The sequence below is a fragment of the Carassius auratus genome, chromosome 13, assembly GCF_003368295.1.
Source record: "Carassius auratus strain Wakin chromosome 13, ASM336829v1, whole genome shotgun sequence".
NCBI lineage: Eukaryota > Metazoa > Chordata > Actinopteri > Cypriniformes > Cyprinidae > Carassius > Carassius auratus.
The window spans coordinates 11,136,005-11,151,978 of record NC_039255.1 but is presented as its reverse complement, the minus strand read 5'-3'; the positions used below and the strand labels follow the sequence as shown (position 1 = coordinate 11,151,978).

Sequence of the window (15,974 nt, the reverse complement as noted above, 5' to 3'; positions counted from 1 at the left end):
TATGATTAAAAAGCTAAACATTTTCTTGCCAGAGGAGTTATGTTTGGAAATAACTAGTTTTACTTCTCAAGTGAATATATCCTGTTATAAGGATGCTTAAATATTTTAACAGGGAAACAAGACAATAATTAGTTGCAAAAACATACAAATCTGGAAGAAGGCCCATGTAACTTGGTGTAGTTGCTCTTATCAGCAGTCACATCTATCATCAAGGACACATTTGGTGGGTAAAAATAGCCCAGACTTTTCCAGATGTTCCAGAAGACTCCACAAATGTAAGAAGTGAGACCATCTGCCTAATCTGTACTCAGAGTTTGTCAATCTCCATAGCCAAGGCTGCCTCAAATCAACAGAATTAGCTTAAAGGTGTAGACACTGCAAATAACAGCATCAATCAGATGGCGATGTTTGAAAAGCTTGCCCGTACAGTATATGTTCACATATGCGTATATAAAAGCTCAGCAAAGTTCAATAATATCGATTCCTATTTTCAGTTCAAAACACCTTAAGTGGTTCAATTACTGCTTGCATAAAAGACTGCACAAAGGTTATAAAAAAACACTTTTTATTTTGAAAAGCTATTGTTATTTGAACAGGGATATGAAACATTCAAAATCCCATATTGCTGCGGTTTAGTTATCAAAGCAAAAAAAGAACAAAAAGGCATAGCAGTTGATGTTCAACAAGGTGTGTGAGAACTGCAAGCTAACCAGTGATGCCTTTTGACTCATAATTAAGTCTTGTTTTGAGTCCACTTTAGTGTTATATCGATTGCAACAGTGGCTTCAGAGTGCAATCCTGAAGACAGAATGCTGAAGACAAAGGCTGAAAATACAGTTCCTCTCTAATCGGGCTCTTCCTTCTAATTACACCTCCTATGATTAATGTGTTCTGTGAAATACCAAAATAACACTCTATTGGTTAAGGAAAAAACTTAATATGTGCTCTCAGCATGAATATTATTGGCTCTGGGCCAGATAAACGGCTCGCCTCATTCACAGAGTCCCACAAAGCCTCTTTCTCTTTGGGCAGGAGAGAGAGGAAGAAAGGTCATTGATGTGTCAGGGCCAAGTTTCTTATTCCATTTCTGCATCATCACATAAGTGACAGCACAAACCCTACCATACAGAGAGAGAGAGAGAGAGAAAACAACTGACGGACAGAGGGAAAGGATGAAGGTGAAGTGGAACATATGGAGGAATAGAGAAAAAAGCAGCATGGGTAAGTTAGTAAAAGGAATAGACAGGGTTAAGCTCAAATAACAGCATTTTGTTGCATAATGTTGATAACAAAGATTTAATTTGACTTGACCATGTCACTGGTCCTTTCTTGTCTATGTTCGAATTGTTTTATATGTAAAGATTATTTATGAGAAATCGTTTAAATAAAACATAAAAAAAATGTAATGCCAGAATTTAAAGTTACAATGAACTATTAAGTCAACCAAAGCATTAATCACCTACTCAAGAAAATAAGTGACCGGTTTAGCTGTCAAAAAAATAATTGTTAGATTTTTGACTAGATAAAAAAAATAAAAATACTGATAGATTAGAAATAGAAACAGCTAACAGACAGGGAGTACTGATTTCATGAGGTCTTTCAAATGTGTTATTACTTCACTTTTAGGTTTTGTAGTTTTATTTCCTCTCTCTCTTTTTGTTTTTAAAAATATAGTAGAGATAATACAAACATAATATAATTTGAAGTGCATTTATTCTCATAGTTCTCTATTCTATCCTGGGTTACAGTGAGGCACTGACACTGAATGGGGAAAATCCTTAAATGTTCAAATTGTCAATTTTTCAAGCATAGTCACATGATGTAGAGTTGGGCGATGTCTACCAAACTGTCCACCGTGAAACATCACGATGGACGATGACATCGGGGGCCTCGCTAGATGGCCATCTGCCAAAACATTCAAAACAATTATATCATTACAAACCTAACATTCTCATTTTCCATTAGATATTTTCATTTTCATCTTGATTTTTCCATGCTATGTAGCAGCTGACCACTAAAGGCCCGGGTATACTTCACTTTCTACATTCAGTTCATGGCAAACATGATATCGGCTCAACATTGTGATGTTTGTCAGCCACTGGCGATGGACGATGCCAAACCCTAACATGATGTTAACATAATGACAATGTCATGCCATAATTCCTAGAACGCCTGCAAAAATAATGATTTATACAGCTTTACATATCAAATAATACACGCTTAATAGAAAAAACCATGCTTTAATAAAACAAGAAGCTTCCAGAACTTCCATTGTAGGTGCCTAACAGTAACATTGTTTTTTTTATTTTTCTGGTATTCAACACAAGTCACAAATGCTGTCAGTTGAGCTTAATTTATATTAAACCCAGAATATTCCTTTGGAGCAGGTGACAGTGGAGAGAGAGTTTTCAGGAAGAGGAACGGACAAGAAGACAGATGACTATCCTTTTTTTTCCAGTGTGGAAGTAGTGCTGTCCGCAGCACGTGCCCACAGAGCTCAAGCTTTACAAGTAGGTCCATTATAGCCTGAGTTACCACAGAACTGTCCAGACCGGTTCATTACCTGCTGATGGATCTCCCTCATAATCTGCTTTTATTGGGTTAGCATCAGCACTATGCTTCACAGCAGCATGAGCCCATATTCATTAGAGAGCCATTAAATAATACCACACAGTACTCCTACTCTTTCCTCCCAATCCCTTTAATACTACCGTGCCCGTCTGGGGAAATAAGCCCAGAACGGAAAGCAGCAGGAGATGAAGAGAGGTGGTCAATAAGCAGAGACAGCAATCAGCCTGGAGTGTGAAGGGAGAACCGATCTCCATCTTAATGCAGCTGAAAGCGTGAAGACTCCCATACTCTCAAAGAAGAAACAGCATCAGTGTGAGGTCCAAAGGTCTCCAGCTTTCTAGCTGAGAAGTAATAGAAGGAGCAGACAGCTAAATGCCCCAAAATGCAGTGCAAACGGCCAAGCGGGCCAGGTCACTTGGGGCTGAATGAGGCTTAGATGACTGCAGTGTGAAAAGAGACACTGGCTGTGGAAGGCTGAAGCTATAATTAGTTACGCTCCGATATCTCATTCACACATTCACACTCATAGACAGTTCTATGGCACAGTGTTCTTTAAAAAAAAAAAAAAAAAAAAAAATCTAGTTACATACACCATAGCAGAACTGAGCCTGTGATGTTCATGTTCCTTTCGTCTTTTATATATTCCATTCTTGGTATTAAAAACGGTCCACTGAGATCCTTCATTTTGCACATTTTCCATGGTTCATAAACTTTGATCAAAATAATGAAAGAAAAAAAAACCTTTGGAAATGGTGAAAAAAACATGTTTTGAAAACAAGGAAGTGGAGAACGCTTAATATCCTGGGACATTTATTTTCTGAGGTTCTGCTTCGCTGTTGGATTCACACACACACACTCATTTAAATGGTGCGAATCAGCAGGGAGGGAACATGACTACAGCATGCTGACTGGCGATAAGGCTTTCAATAAGACATTTATTCTCCATCCACTGCCACAGAAGAACACACAGAACTTTCATTACTGCAACGAGACGGGAAGACAAGGAGCAGGAAAGAGAGGGAGTTGGAGCTTGTTTTAGTAATTGAAGCAAGGAAAGGCTGCAATATTGCATTTCTCTCCACCTGGGCTGGAAACAGGCAACTATTGATTTCTTTTCTTTTCTCTTTTTATTTTTGGCCCATCTGCCCATCAGATGCCTCCATTCTAGGCTTAGAGTCAATGTCAGGGTCACATGATTAAAGTTCAGCATCTCTGCGGCAAGTTGTGTCACCAGAAAGTGATCTAACCTGGTACCACAGCTGAGACAGGTACTACCACTCAAAAAAAATTTAAATACATAGTTTGAGGTCAGAAAATGTTAAGGATACATTAGATCAATTGTGACAGTACAGACAATGTTACAAAAGATTTCCATTTCAAATAAAACTTACTATTCATCAAAGAACCCTGGAGAAAAAAAAAAAAAAAAAAAAAAAAAATTATATATATATATATATATATATATATATATATATATATATATATATATATATATATATATATATATATATATATATATATATTAGGGCCGGGACTCGATTAAAAAAATTAATCTAATTAATTAGAGGCTTTGTAATTAATTAATCGAAATTAATCGCATTTTAATCGCATAGAAATATTTGACCTGAGAACAGTGAGAAGTCATTTTTTTCACGTGGATTTATTGTATACCATTGAATAATGACTGAATACATAAGCTTAAGCAACAAAATAGTTTATTTTTGTTCAACCAAGTCTAGCAGACCAGTGCAATTTTTGCCATTAAGTGTAGCAATAGCATATTTAAAAACAATTTAGAAATAGTACATTTCAGAAATTCAGGTAGCTTATAGGGTGCTGGAACCTTCTGTAAAGTGTTTTTTAAGTAAAACACAATACTGTCAATTACATTCAGAACATTGGAAACACTGACTATTAGAAAACATCTCTCTGTTGCTTCAGAGGCCATAACATACTAAGTCCAACTCTCAATAACCTTGGCCAAAACAATAAAGAGTTCAACATAAACTGCCAGCTGCACCAACAAAATAATACATAGTTCAACATAAAATGTAAAGTCCACGCTAGCTGCTATATGTTTTGCGTTGAGGTGATACTTGAGACTCGATGTGCTGCTGCGGCGATATGCGAACGCTAGTTGGTGCTTCAGTATAATCGGTCCACCGAAACGCGTCCAGTGAGAAACGTTCCGCGGTGCAAAAATAAGTTATTAAAAATGCGGGAAATTTTTTTCTGTAATTAATTCATCTTAATTAACGCGTTAAAGTCCCGGCCCTAATATATATATATATTGTGGCGAGTGGGGTGGGGCCGAGGGACGTGGGAACAAGGAGTGAGGCCGGCGGAATGATTAATCAGCGACACCTGCGCCCCACCGCCGGTCTCGAGTCCCACGTAGGAGATGGAAGGATATAAAACTGGAGCGAAGACAGTGAAGGACGAGAGAGGACCAGGCCTGGGTTTTATTTTATGTTTTGCTTTTTATTTATGCGCATCAGTCGTCCGTTAGGGGCTGGTGCGCTGTTTTGTGTTTATTTGGAATTATTAAAATGTTACTTTGATTGTCCGCCGGTTCCCGCCTCCTTCTTCCCGTAGTTATGGAGATTATATTATTACACACACATATACATATATATATATATATATATATATATATATATATATATATACACATATATATAGCTTAATATGTGTGTGTGTGTGTGTGTGTGTGTGTGTGTGTGTGTGTGTGTGTGTGTGTGAGCCTACCACTTGATGCTTCTGAAGCAAAAGCATTCGAGTTATTTTAGTTGTGTTTATATAGTATTATAGTACCAACTCCAATTTTTGGATTAGCTTTTATTTCATATATTTTCAGTTTTCTTTTTGATTTTAGTAATTTGTATGTGCTTTTCAGTTAACAGACCCCTCCATAAACTAAGCAAAATGCCTTAAACTGATAATGAATTAAATAATTTATTTGCATTTAAAAGCCGCTGGATAAGGACGACCTGGAATCATAGTCTTTCTTCAGGCAATGCCTCACTGTTACAGTGAAGCAACACAACACACCATAATTTGCATTTTAATTAAATTGTTTTTTTTTTTTGACAGACCAATGCTGCTCTTATATATCTCTAGTTTGTCACTCTTCAGGCAACAGCTCACCACGATCACATTGACCTCTGCTGAAATCTGATTGGCTGTCTTCTGCAGGCAGGGGCTTTAATTGGCTGGCTCAGGAAGGCCTGTCAGAGAAAGGCAGAGCTCTGCTTGGGTAAGCCTTAAGTTGAGAGAGAAATGTAATTGGACAGGGCAGCTTTGCAGAGTTTGATCGAAAACCTCACACAGTGCAACCATGTTTCAGTCACTACTGATCCAAAGCAATCAGAAAAGGCCGAAAGGCGGCTGTTTGTTTAGACTGCTTAAGATCCTCAAGCATTCTCATGAGGTTAAGACTTTCACAGCACTCTAAGGATGGTCAATTACTACTCCTTGTGGCGTTTCTAAAGATTTGGTCAACATAAACATTAAACAGAGAGGAAGTCCCAGAAAGTCATTTAACATAAGTAAGAGTGTATTAATTGGCTGCTGGCTCCTGTCAATCAATTTCAAATGCGTAAAGCACAGCTGCAATTCACCAGGCTGTTCAATGTGAATTTGAGGCATCAGTGATCAGAACAACTGGCTGCCAAAACAGGCCTTCCACACATAAAATAGACAGTAAACTAAAGTAAACACTAGAGCTAGGTATTTCCAACTGGCTCACGATACAGCGTTATGATTCAATATACTGCAATGCATCACAAAATCAAAACTAAAGGCATGATCTGCAACCAGATCTGAAAGATTAGTTTCAATCTTGTTCGCACAGATTGCTTTACTTCAGTCCAGTACAATATATATATATATGTATGTATGTATGTATATATATATATATATAGAGAGAGAGAGAGAGAGAGAGAGAGAGCTTGCTAGCAGGTTTACTTAAACTATATGATATGATATGAATTCAAATATGAATAAAGAAATTCTGGTAGAGAGATCTATATAATCAGTGCATTCTGTGAGAAAGAATCACAGTATATATGTTAGATATATTACTGTATTGGCACAGACTTGGTACACTACACACCGGATTAGAAGTGATGTAACTGCTGAGAAATTATAGATGGTGTGATCACAAACCTGGGAAATACTGCTGTGCCACACACACACAAACAAAATAATGCTTGATAGCAAACAGTGGATGAGTGCATGCTGATACTCACAACGGTTCCATTGACATTGTTTTTATCGTAGTACTTCTTCCTCTCGTACTTGTCCCTGATGAAGAACTCCACAGCTCTGAAACATTGCTCAGGAAAATTGAAATATTGATGGCTTACGACTAACACAAATTATATATATATATATAAAAAAAAAAAAAATCACAGCATTTAAACAAGCATGGCATGCATTCACTAATTAACCTGAGAGGTTGTTAAAAGACATGGAGAAGCTTGATGATGACTGCTAACTACCTGTCTATACATTTTTAAAACCCATGAAATGGCTTGACTTTATGTGCTATATGACAAGTTTTGATAGCATATAGATCAAATTATGCCACACATCCATGACAACAAAGCACACAGACCGAAAGCCACCAAACTTGTTTTTTTTAAAGGGGTCTTTAAATCTCAGTCTTATTTTTTAAAAGTTGATCCAAGGCCCAGTTTGAAACTTAGCATTCTGCATCTTGAAAGAAAATAAATAAATAAACCAGGATCTCACAAAGATGGCCCAAATCCTCCCAAGCCTGTTTTTTCTTCTTCTCACAGGAAGCACATGCGCACAGAGTGGGGCCACAGACAAATCAAAACACATGCTCTCTGAATCTCACTCCCTGTTAACAGTGTGAATTTACACAGCGACAGTAAGATGCCAAGGACCGGTTAACACAGCTTTATTGGATTTATACTCTCATGAATCCCTGATCACAATACAATAATGCATCTGATGAAATATGGATCAGGGTGAGGAAGCAGGTGGCAGGAAGACAAAGAACGCAAGAGAAAGAAAGAGAAAAGACAGGGACGTGTGAAAAAATCCTTGAAGCATCCTCAGTACAAAAGTTCAGCGGTTCTCAAACTGGTGGTCCGGGAAGAATATCAAGTGATCCATGGAGGACCAATTTTAAACAATATAACTAAATATAATACATTACAATTCAGAAGTTTGGGGTTGGTATGTTTTTATAATGTTTCGGAAAGAAGCATGGTACCAAAGCTGCATTTATTACAATTTAAAATAACTTTAAATGTAAAATAATAGATTTTAAAATGTCTTTTATTCATATGATTGCAGCAAAGCTGAATTTTCCAGTCTTCTGCATCACATGATCCTTTAGAAATCATTCTAATATGTAGATTTATTTTTTAATTATTATTCTTTGATTAATATAGTTTAATTTATTTGGATTTTATGATGTTATAAAAGATTTGTCTTCTGTAATCCATTTAATACATCCTTACTGAATAAAAGTTTTAATATCTTAAAAAAATAAAAATGGTGAAATAGTTCCATTTACATTCATAGCCGTTAAAGCACCTATTTTCATTGTATTGAGAGTTTTCAGTTCTGCTGTGCTCCGTCTACTGTTTCTGAACGCACAAACATATGTAAATCAGGCCAGTCCTGCTCCCGGAGATATACCTTCTTGCAAAGTTCAGCTCAAACCCTAATCAAACACACCTGAACCAGCTAATTAAAAATCCTCAGGAACACTTAATTATGCAGGGCTTCTTTAAGACGATCAGTTGTGTAGAGCTTCAGGCACCTAGACAAGACGATTTTGAAAATGTGGAGTTTTGCACATTCCTAAACTTAAAATGGAAAAGATGCTTTGTTGCATCACACCGAGTTAGGACATGATGCAAAACTTACAGAGAGCAGCCGGGAAGAAAGATTATGCATAAAAAGCAGCACTGGCATCAACAAGAGAAAGTTAAATGAGTTAATACAGTACATAAAAAAAGAGATTCAAAAATATGAGAAAAACATAAGAACACCAAATGAAGGTGCCTTTGCCGTTCACAATGAGCAACAGAAAAGAGAAAGAATGATTTGACATTTATAAAACTTTTCCATTAGAGAGATCACGAGAGGGAAGCAGTGATAAGTGGAAAATGAGAGAGAGTGAAAGACCCCCACACTGGTGCACAAAAGATCCGCATTTCCATCTGAAGAAAGCCCACCTGTGATAAAGCGAATTCCATCAAAGCCGGTTTGTGGAGGAAGCTCACCTCGGCTGTCCAGATTAATCCATTTTGACAGTTAAGAATATTGTACCTCGTCGGTCAGCATACAAATGAAGCCTTTTCCATATCCACACCAAATGCGGGAGCGCTGATAACAGGCCGCGGATGCCAGGGAAATTAAATTAGGGTTTCTGAAGGCGCCAATGAGGAGAATATGGAATTATCCAGGCCGCCAAACACACCCAATTAGACTGATGTGTGAAATGGGACGGAGGAGGATACCCGAGGCAAGAGGGATGAAAAACATGAACTGACTTCCTGTTAGGCCTCAGCGGTGAGGTAGTTCCTGTTCAGCTCTGCTCTGTGTGAAGGTGCTGAAAACAGCAGCTGTTTTCTCTAAATCTCTGCAACCATGAGGTGTGAAGACGCACAGGCTTCTGTCTGCCACGTTCACCAACATTACACCGGGAATTTCCAACTGCTTTTTTATTTTGTATACAAAGCTCACGATGGAACTACAAGTACAACAGTTTGAGTTGTTGTGAAAGAACTGACAAATGAAATGTATAAGTCACTAATTTATTTGGATCTTCCTCAAAGTATTGCGCAATTTTTAAAAACACTACCCAACATATTTTTTTAGAAGTTAGTTACTTTAATAGTCTTCAATCCTCTGCAGACGACCAAGAATGGATCTGTACCACACACTAACCTCAGCCTCTAAGTAGAAAGATGATGATGATTTTGACTTGAGGAATAACTAGCGAAGGCCATCAAAGCATAATGTAATGACAATTTACAAATGAAAATACAGGTAGACTCAAGGATACTGGTCAGTTTGCGGCCGTCTGAAGTTTTCTGGGAGATGAGCTTCATACAGATGTCTTGCTTTGGTGTTGCCCATGTTCTGCACACTCTAAACAGAGAAAGTCAGACAAAACAAAAAGAGATTACAGGTGAAAAAGAGGAACAACACAAACCATCCATTTATTCCCAAGTCCATCCTAAAGGAGAAAATGCAAGAACCTAAATAAGTAAATAAATAAAATTATTAAAAAAAAAAATGTTAACACACATCAGAGCTCAAGTACCCCAAAAATCACACATTTTATTTTAAGCCACACATTAAATGTTAGAAACAAATATTTTGATATATTTTGTATTATAAATGTAATATTGTGTAAAATATTATAAAAAATATGTTGTATTATAGTTTCCTTTACAAAAATATTGTGAATGTTTTATTTCAGCTGGAAACTGACAATCAATTCACAAACACACTTTCACAGTTTTGTCAACATGTCCCAAACTCAACTAGTGTACAAGTCCACTATTAAAATTACAGAAACTCAAAACTTACAGCACACAATCTTTATACGATCAATACAAAAAATCATCAAGTTCAATTAATGTAGAAGCAGGTATTTTAATAAGTATAATCTCTGAAACCGATGCATCTTTGTACAATGTTTCCCCTCACATAATTTAAAATGCATAAATGATGACCTTATTGAAAAATATTAAGTATATATTATGCTGCTACGCATTCATTATAGACCCCTAAAAAGAGTTCTATTGATCTCTCTTTCTCTCTCAATGTCGAATTACTGCAATGACCTCTAAATAAAGAGCGACCTCATTCATTCTTTGAGGTGGTGGAATTTGATTGGTTGCTGTGTGCACAATCACTGGGGCAACAGTAGTGATGGTGCAAAATATCTGTACCGTTATTCATGCCACACATCACAGTTTCTAACTTCCCAATAAAGCTAGTGGTAAAATGCATGACCTTTTAATCTGAAACAGATTCAAAATAATAATAATAATAATTAATAAAAAAAAAACTTTTGTTGCAAGCTCAGTTGTCTGTGTGAGTTTATTGCCTTGATTCTTAATCAAAAGTGTAATCGAGGCTATTTCGAACAAATTACGCACATTTGCATTATCATTTCAATGCCACGTACATCAAAGTCTGTAAGAGACAAATTAATATGAGGATGGATCAGACTGAAGAAAGAGAAGATGCTGAACAGACAAGTAATTACCCATCAAGAATTAATTATCCATCCAAAACGTCAATTAATATGTAAAGTGGAGATCATTCGCCGTCATCTCTCCTAACTCTGTTTAATGTGGTAAGTGAAATTTGATGTACTGTAAACCGTTTTTTCATGCCTTTCTAAATACGGATTCACCCCCTAAACCCCGATATTTGAAGGGTTTGCAATTTGGATAAAAAACATTAATTTGGCAAAAACATGCAAAGAGAAATCAGCAATTGTATCTCTACATTTTTATATTATGTTATTTGGAATGGAAATGTTAGCCTATATTTAAATAAAAGTAAAAAAAAAATAATAATTAAGTAATAATATAGCTAATATAATATAATTTATAATATTATATATATTTAATAAATCGCACTACAACTTATAATGTTATGAGGTCTAAACTCACTGGTAAAATATTTATCTTAGTTTTAGCGTGTTTTAATTTCCTATTCATACTATACATTTATAATATCAGTCTTTCTGTAAAATTAATCATTGGTCTCGATGGGAATTTCGATATATTTCAAAGACAAAAATAAATGTACACTGCAATTCAAAAGTTTGAGGTCATTTTTTTCCAGCTAAATTAATTATTACATTCAATAATGATACATTATATTAAAGTTAAATTAATTGACAATAATTAAGTGTCAGAGTAAATTATTTATAATGTTACAAAAGATTTCTATTTCAAATACATCCTTGTTTCTGCCTGAAAAAAACAACAACAAACAAGCAAACAAAAAAGAACAATAAATAAAAGTTAGTAATAAGATATTTCCTGAGCAGCAAATCAGCATATTACAATTATTTCTGAATAATATATAATATAAGACTGAAATAACCATTTACAATATTATTGTTTTACTGTATTTGTTTTGTTAAAATAAAAGAAGCTTTGGTAAGTAAAAGAAACTTTTTTCGAAAACATTAAGACATTCTTCCAACTTTTTGAACAGTAGCGCATGTGATGAACAAATGTGAGACACTATGAAAGAGCAGTACTGCTGAATGAGTGTTGGGTCATCAACAGCCCCCCAAACATCCTGCTGAGCCCCAGAAGAAAGTGAAAGGCAACAAACATAGTAAAAAAGTAACACAAAAACACACATACTTGTATCTGCTCGGGGGTCCATTGATCCAGGTTGACTGATTTGACACGTGATATATGCACTCCCAGATTCCGGTGTATTCCAGCACAGCGGATACAAACAAACACACCGAGATTCCAAGAGGCCCATCGAGGACCTGCGGTGAAAGAGAGAGAAAAAGAGACAGATTTTAGACCTGCAGTAAAGCACTTCCCATTATCTGAAACCGATAACGCAATCATAACAGGCAGTGACAGAACAGTGGTTTAAAATATATCTTCTGAGTCGCGGAGCCCCTGTTCTGACAATTTGTGCTACCTGCTCAGATTGTGCTACCTCCCATTGAAAAGACAGGTAGCACAAATCGATAGTAAAATATCTTACCTATCAGATTGTGCTACCAGCATCTTATTCATGTGGTTTGGGGATTTTTTTAATGTCCATACCTACCTCTACCTAAACATACCCATCCATACCTACCCTTACCCTGAACATACCCTTAAAACAATGCAAATATATTTTTCGTGTAGGTAGCATATTTTGTCGGTACGCCGCCTCAAGCTCCGTCATGTAATTCTGCATTGCCATGGCTTCGAATAAACCAAATTGTGCTGTGATGCTGAAAACCAATATCTAAGCGATGGAATTTTGCACTCGTAATAATAAAATTCAATCCGGATGAAGCGCCGGATGAATGCAGCAGGTAGCCCACCTGACTCAACAGTCGATAGCCGCAGGAAACCAAATAAAACAGTGAAACTACATTGTGAGACTCCTGATCTCATCAACCACTGAAAAAAAGGGAGAAGAAAAATGTGAATTGTGCTACAATACAGACCGCATGTGATTATCTTAAGCCTGGTGTGCAATATTAAGCTCTCAGAAGTGACTGTAATAGTACGGGGGTGGATGATAGTGATCTGACTTCAGACGCTAACAAAAACAGAGATGGAGGTTGTGTATATTTCAGTGAAAAGTTGCACATGGAAGTGAATGTATTGGGGGATGTGGGCGCACTGGAGTGGCCCTGACAGCTCTCGGCTGGACGGTTGGCATTGTTTAGGGCACTACTCCTGACGCGCTATAAATCACAGGGTCCGCCCTCTTTGACTTTATGTACACCTGTCAGCCATCTTAGGACACTTCCAATACACTACCTCCGTCTCACGCTCTCTCGCAGCATGGAGCCATATCCATGGTTGCAGGGGGACATGGGGTGGGGGGTGTAGGTTGGTTGGGGTCTGTATTCTGCCTGCAGAACGCCTGGCATGGGTTTGCATGCTCATCAGGCAGCAGTAGAGTAAACCAGTGACCCTGGTAGCGCCACCCACACAGCTCCTGAATAGAAGAATCGTGCACAATAACGCACATACACTACAAGTACAGCCATTAGCATCACAAACAATACCGCACTGTTTCTTCACTTTTAAGCATGTTCATAATTTATCTTGCATGATTGCCCAGGAGATTAATGGCTATCTTGCTTCTGTTCTGTGCTCAGATGACAAAAGAGGATGGGCGATGCGTGAACAAGCTGATAAGATTCCCCCAACGCGCTGGAAAAATTTTGGCGAAAACTGCGGTAATTAGAGAGGGTGGGTTTCCAGTCTCTTATCTCTCACCCACCCCAAACTACCATCCGGCTGGCTGCACAGGCTCCGTCTGCCACCCTCCCAGATTTATTAGCCCAATAAAAGGCTGCAAGATTGTGTCTCACACCGCTGCACCAGGAGCTGCATAACTCACCCACAATTAAAGAGGGTTAATTTGTCATTGACTGCCCCTGCAGAGGGGAAGTGCTGGAAGAACTCTATCCACACCCTCCCAGCTGGACTGAAATGCTGCAGTGGGGACTGGATGTGCTTATTTCAGGGTTCCCACACCTTCTGACTAATACATTTCCATAATTTATCTATGACTTAAAGGGTTCCTCTTATAAATACTTGAATAGAAAACTCACTCACTAAGAATATTTTCACTAAAGAATGAGGATTATCTAAAACAAATTATATGAACGCATTTAAGATTGATTTCTATAGGGCCTTTAGCACCGCTTTATTTGCAGAACTAAATGTACAGTACTAAAGTACTGGGGCGATTTTGCGCAAACTATTTCCCAGTACCATTTAGAGGGTTGGATTCACACCGACAGTGTGTACTAGGACGTGACGTAAGCCAATCGACAGTGATGTCATTTGTGCGCGGCGTTCAACAACGTTAACAGAGAACAACGTTGACAACAGGAGGATGGAAGATGCTGTTATCGGAGCTGTGTTTTTGTTGTGTCTTACATGTTTCACAATAATGGACATGGAATATCGACGTATACGTAAAGTGACTGAAAGAACGGAAAGGAGGACTAAGAATCTTCAGCGACAACTGGCAGTTGCAACAAGTGCCTGCACTTCAGCGTCCGCATATTTATCGCTGTTCATCATACTTGAGAAATAAGTTGTCACAATGTTTACAGTATGTTTACACAGCGTTTTAAATCATGGCGGGCGAAGGCATTTTCGAACGCATCTGGCCAATGTCTACTTACATCACGGATAGTACCAATTGTGCAGTTTAGACCCTGCTCCGGAGTAGGAGCTAATTTGGTTCTCGACAAAGGCAGTCCCATACTAAAATCGCACCTAGTTCCAGTGGTGCAAAAACGCCCAAAAGTGGGTAGTTCCACAATTAGTTCTGGTACTATGAAAGAGTACCGGAGGAGCGAAAGGCCTGTATGTATTTCCCTGACTTGTGTTTGGTTTACCTGAGACACAGGAGTGGGTAGCATAACCAAATTTTAGCCATTTTGTAGCAATTTTATATCATGGTAAAATTAAATAATAAAAAATATTACATACTTAGAATAATTTAATTAAAAAAAAGCCAATTCAATTCAATAATTCAACATTTTACTAATTAAACATCTCTTTGGAAGATTCAAAATAACTAATGAATGTAAAACATCTGGCACCAACAGCTGTCTGACACTGTGTACCATTTAAGTTAAAAGATTTCTAACAGTACAAAATTATAAAAGATATTATTGGATGAGCCATATTGAAAATCTAACCACTGTCTTTCTCGCAGCACTGAAGACTGGCATGTCTACATAAACAGAAAGTGTCGTGATGGAGGGGAACTGGTAGAGGTTGCGAGCAAGACAGGTCATGACCTATGATCCCGTCTGAGATTTTCCATTCTCCAAGGATGGATGACGGCCTCTAGCGTCCAAAAGGGGCAATTTCAGATTCTCAGATGTCACATGTCATCGTGGTCCACTTCCTCTCATTTTCCTCTTCCCCAGTCCATTCATTATCTCCACAGCTGGTCGCAGCAGATGTAGAGCGATGCGAGCGAGCCCCTCATTCACCGTTCACTGGCTAATAATTCACCAATCATTCAACTCAATGAAACTGCAAATGGATGCTGTAAACAAGTCCATGGTAAAAGGATGCAAAAGAGAAAGTGCTGTATAAAAATTCCACAGAAAGGCTGAGGCGCACTATATTTAGACCTGCGGAGAACAAGCAAAGGATGCTTTCAGCAGCTGGGTAGTGAGATAACATATTTTTGGGAAAGCCTACAAACACAGAGCACCCTGGGTGCGCGAGGCAGCCCTCCCCTGAAAACTCAATTAAAAGGCAGTCTAAATAAATTATTCAGTGTCTAAACATCCAGTGCAGGGCTCGCTGGGACTTTGTGCATGTAGGTACAGCGGGAGATTAACAGTTGCCTCTGTGGTCCCCAGGTCTCTACCTGCTTCACTGAGGAGTCAGCCTAGAGTTATAAGCCTGTAGCTCATTTGCCTGCATTGAACGAACATAAACAATGGGACACGGCTGATATAAGATGTGCCAAACACATACACACACGTCATTTGTGCCATTGTAGCACCTGTCTCGCTGAAAATTGAGTGGCTACATCATTTCGTCAAAGTCACCTCAAGGCTACAGGAGAGCATTTGTCAAAATAAACATTAGTCCCTTCTGCCCTCCATCTTTCAGTTCTGGGGGAGTGGGTAACTGTGCCGATGAGAGCCCCTCACT

At 37.9% G+C, this 15,974-nt stretch overlaps 1 protein-coding gene across 9 annotated transcripts in view; it reads right to left on the bottom strand.

The window, feature by feature from the left end:
- LOC113112641 (stromal membrane-associated protein 1-like) overlaps positions 1 to 15,974 on the bottom strand; it is a 99,440-nt gene that overhangs the window by 63,998 nt on the left and 19,468 nt on the right. For 5 of the 9 annotated variants that reach the window (XM_026278378.1, XM_026278377.1, XM_026278381.1 and 2 more), the window contains exons 2-4: positions 11,958 to 12,091; positions 9,623 to 9,708; positions 6,822 to 6,897 (exon numbers count right to left, since the gene is read on the bottom strand). In XM_026278378.1, the coding sequence (XP_026134163.1) occupies positions 6,822 to 6,897; positions 9,623 to 9,708; positions 11,958 to 12,091 (296 nt within the window). The remainder of the gene's footprint in view (positions 1 to 6,821; positions 6,898 to 9,622; positions 9,709 to 11,957; positions 12,092 to 15,974) is intronic. The other 4 variants (XM_026278379.1, XM_026278380.1, XM_026278382.1 and 1 more) reach the window with 1 other exon arrangement.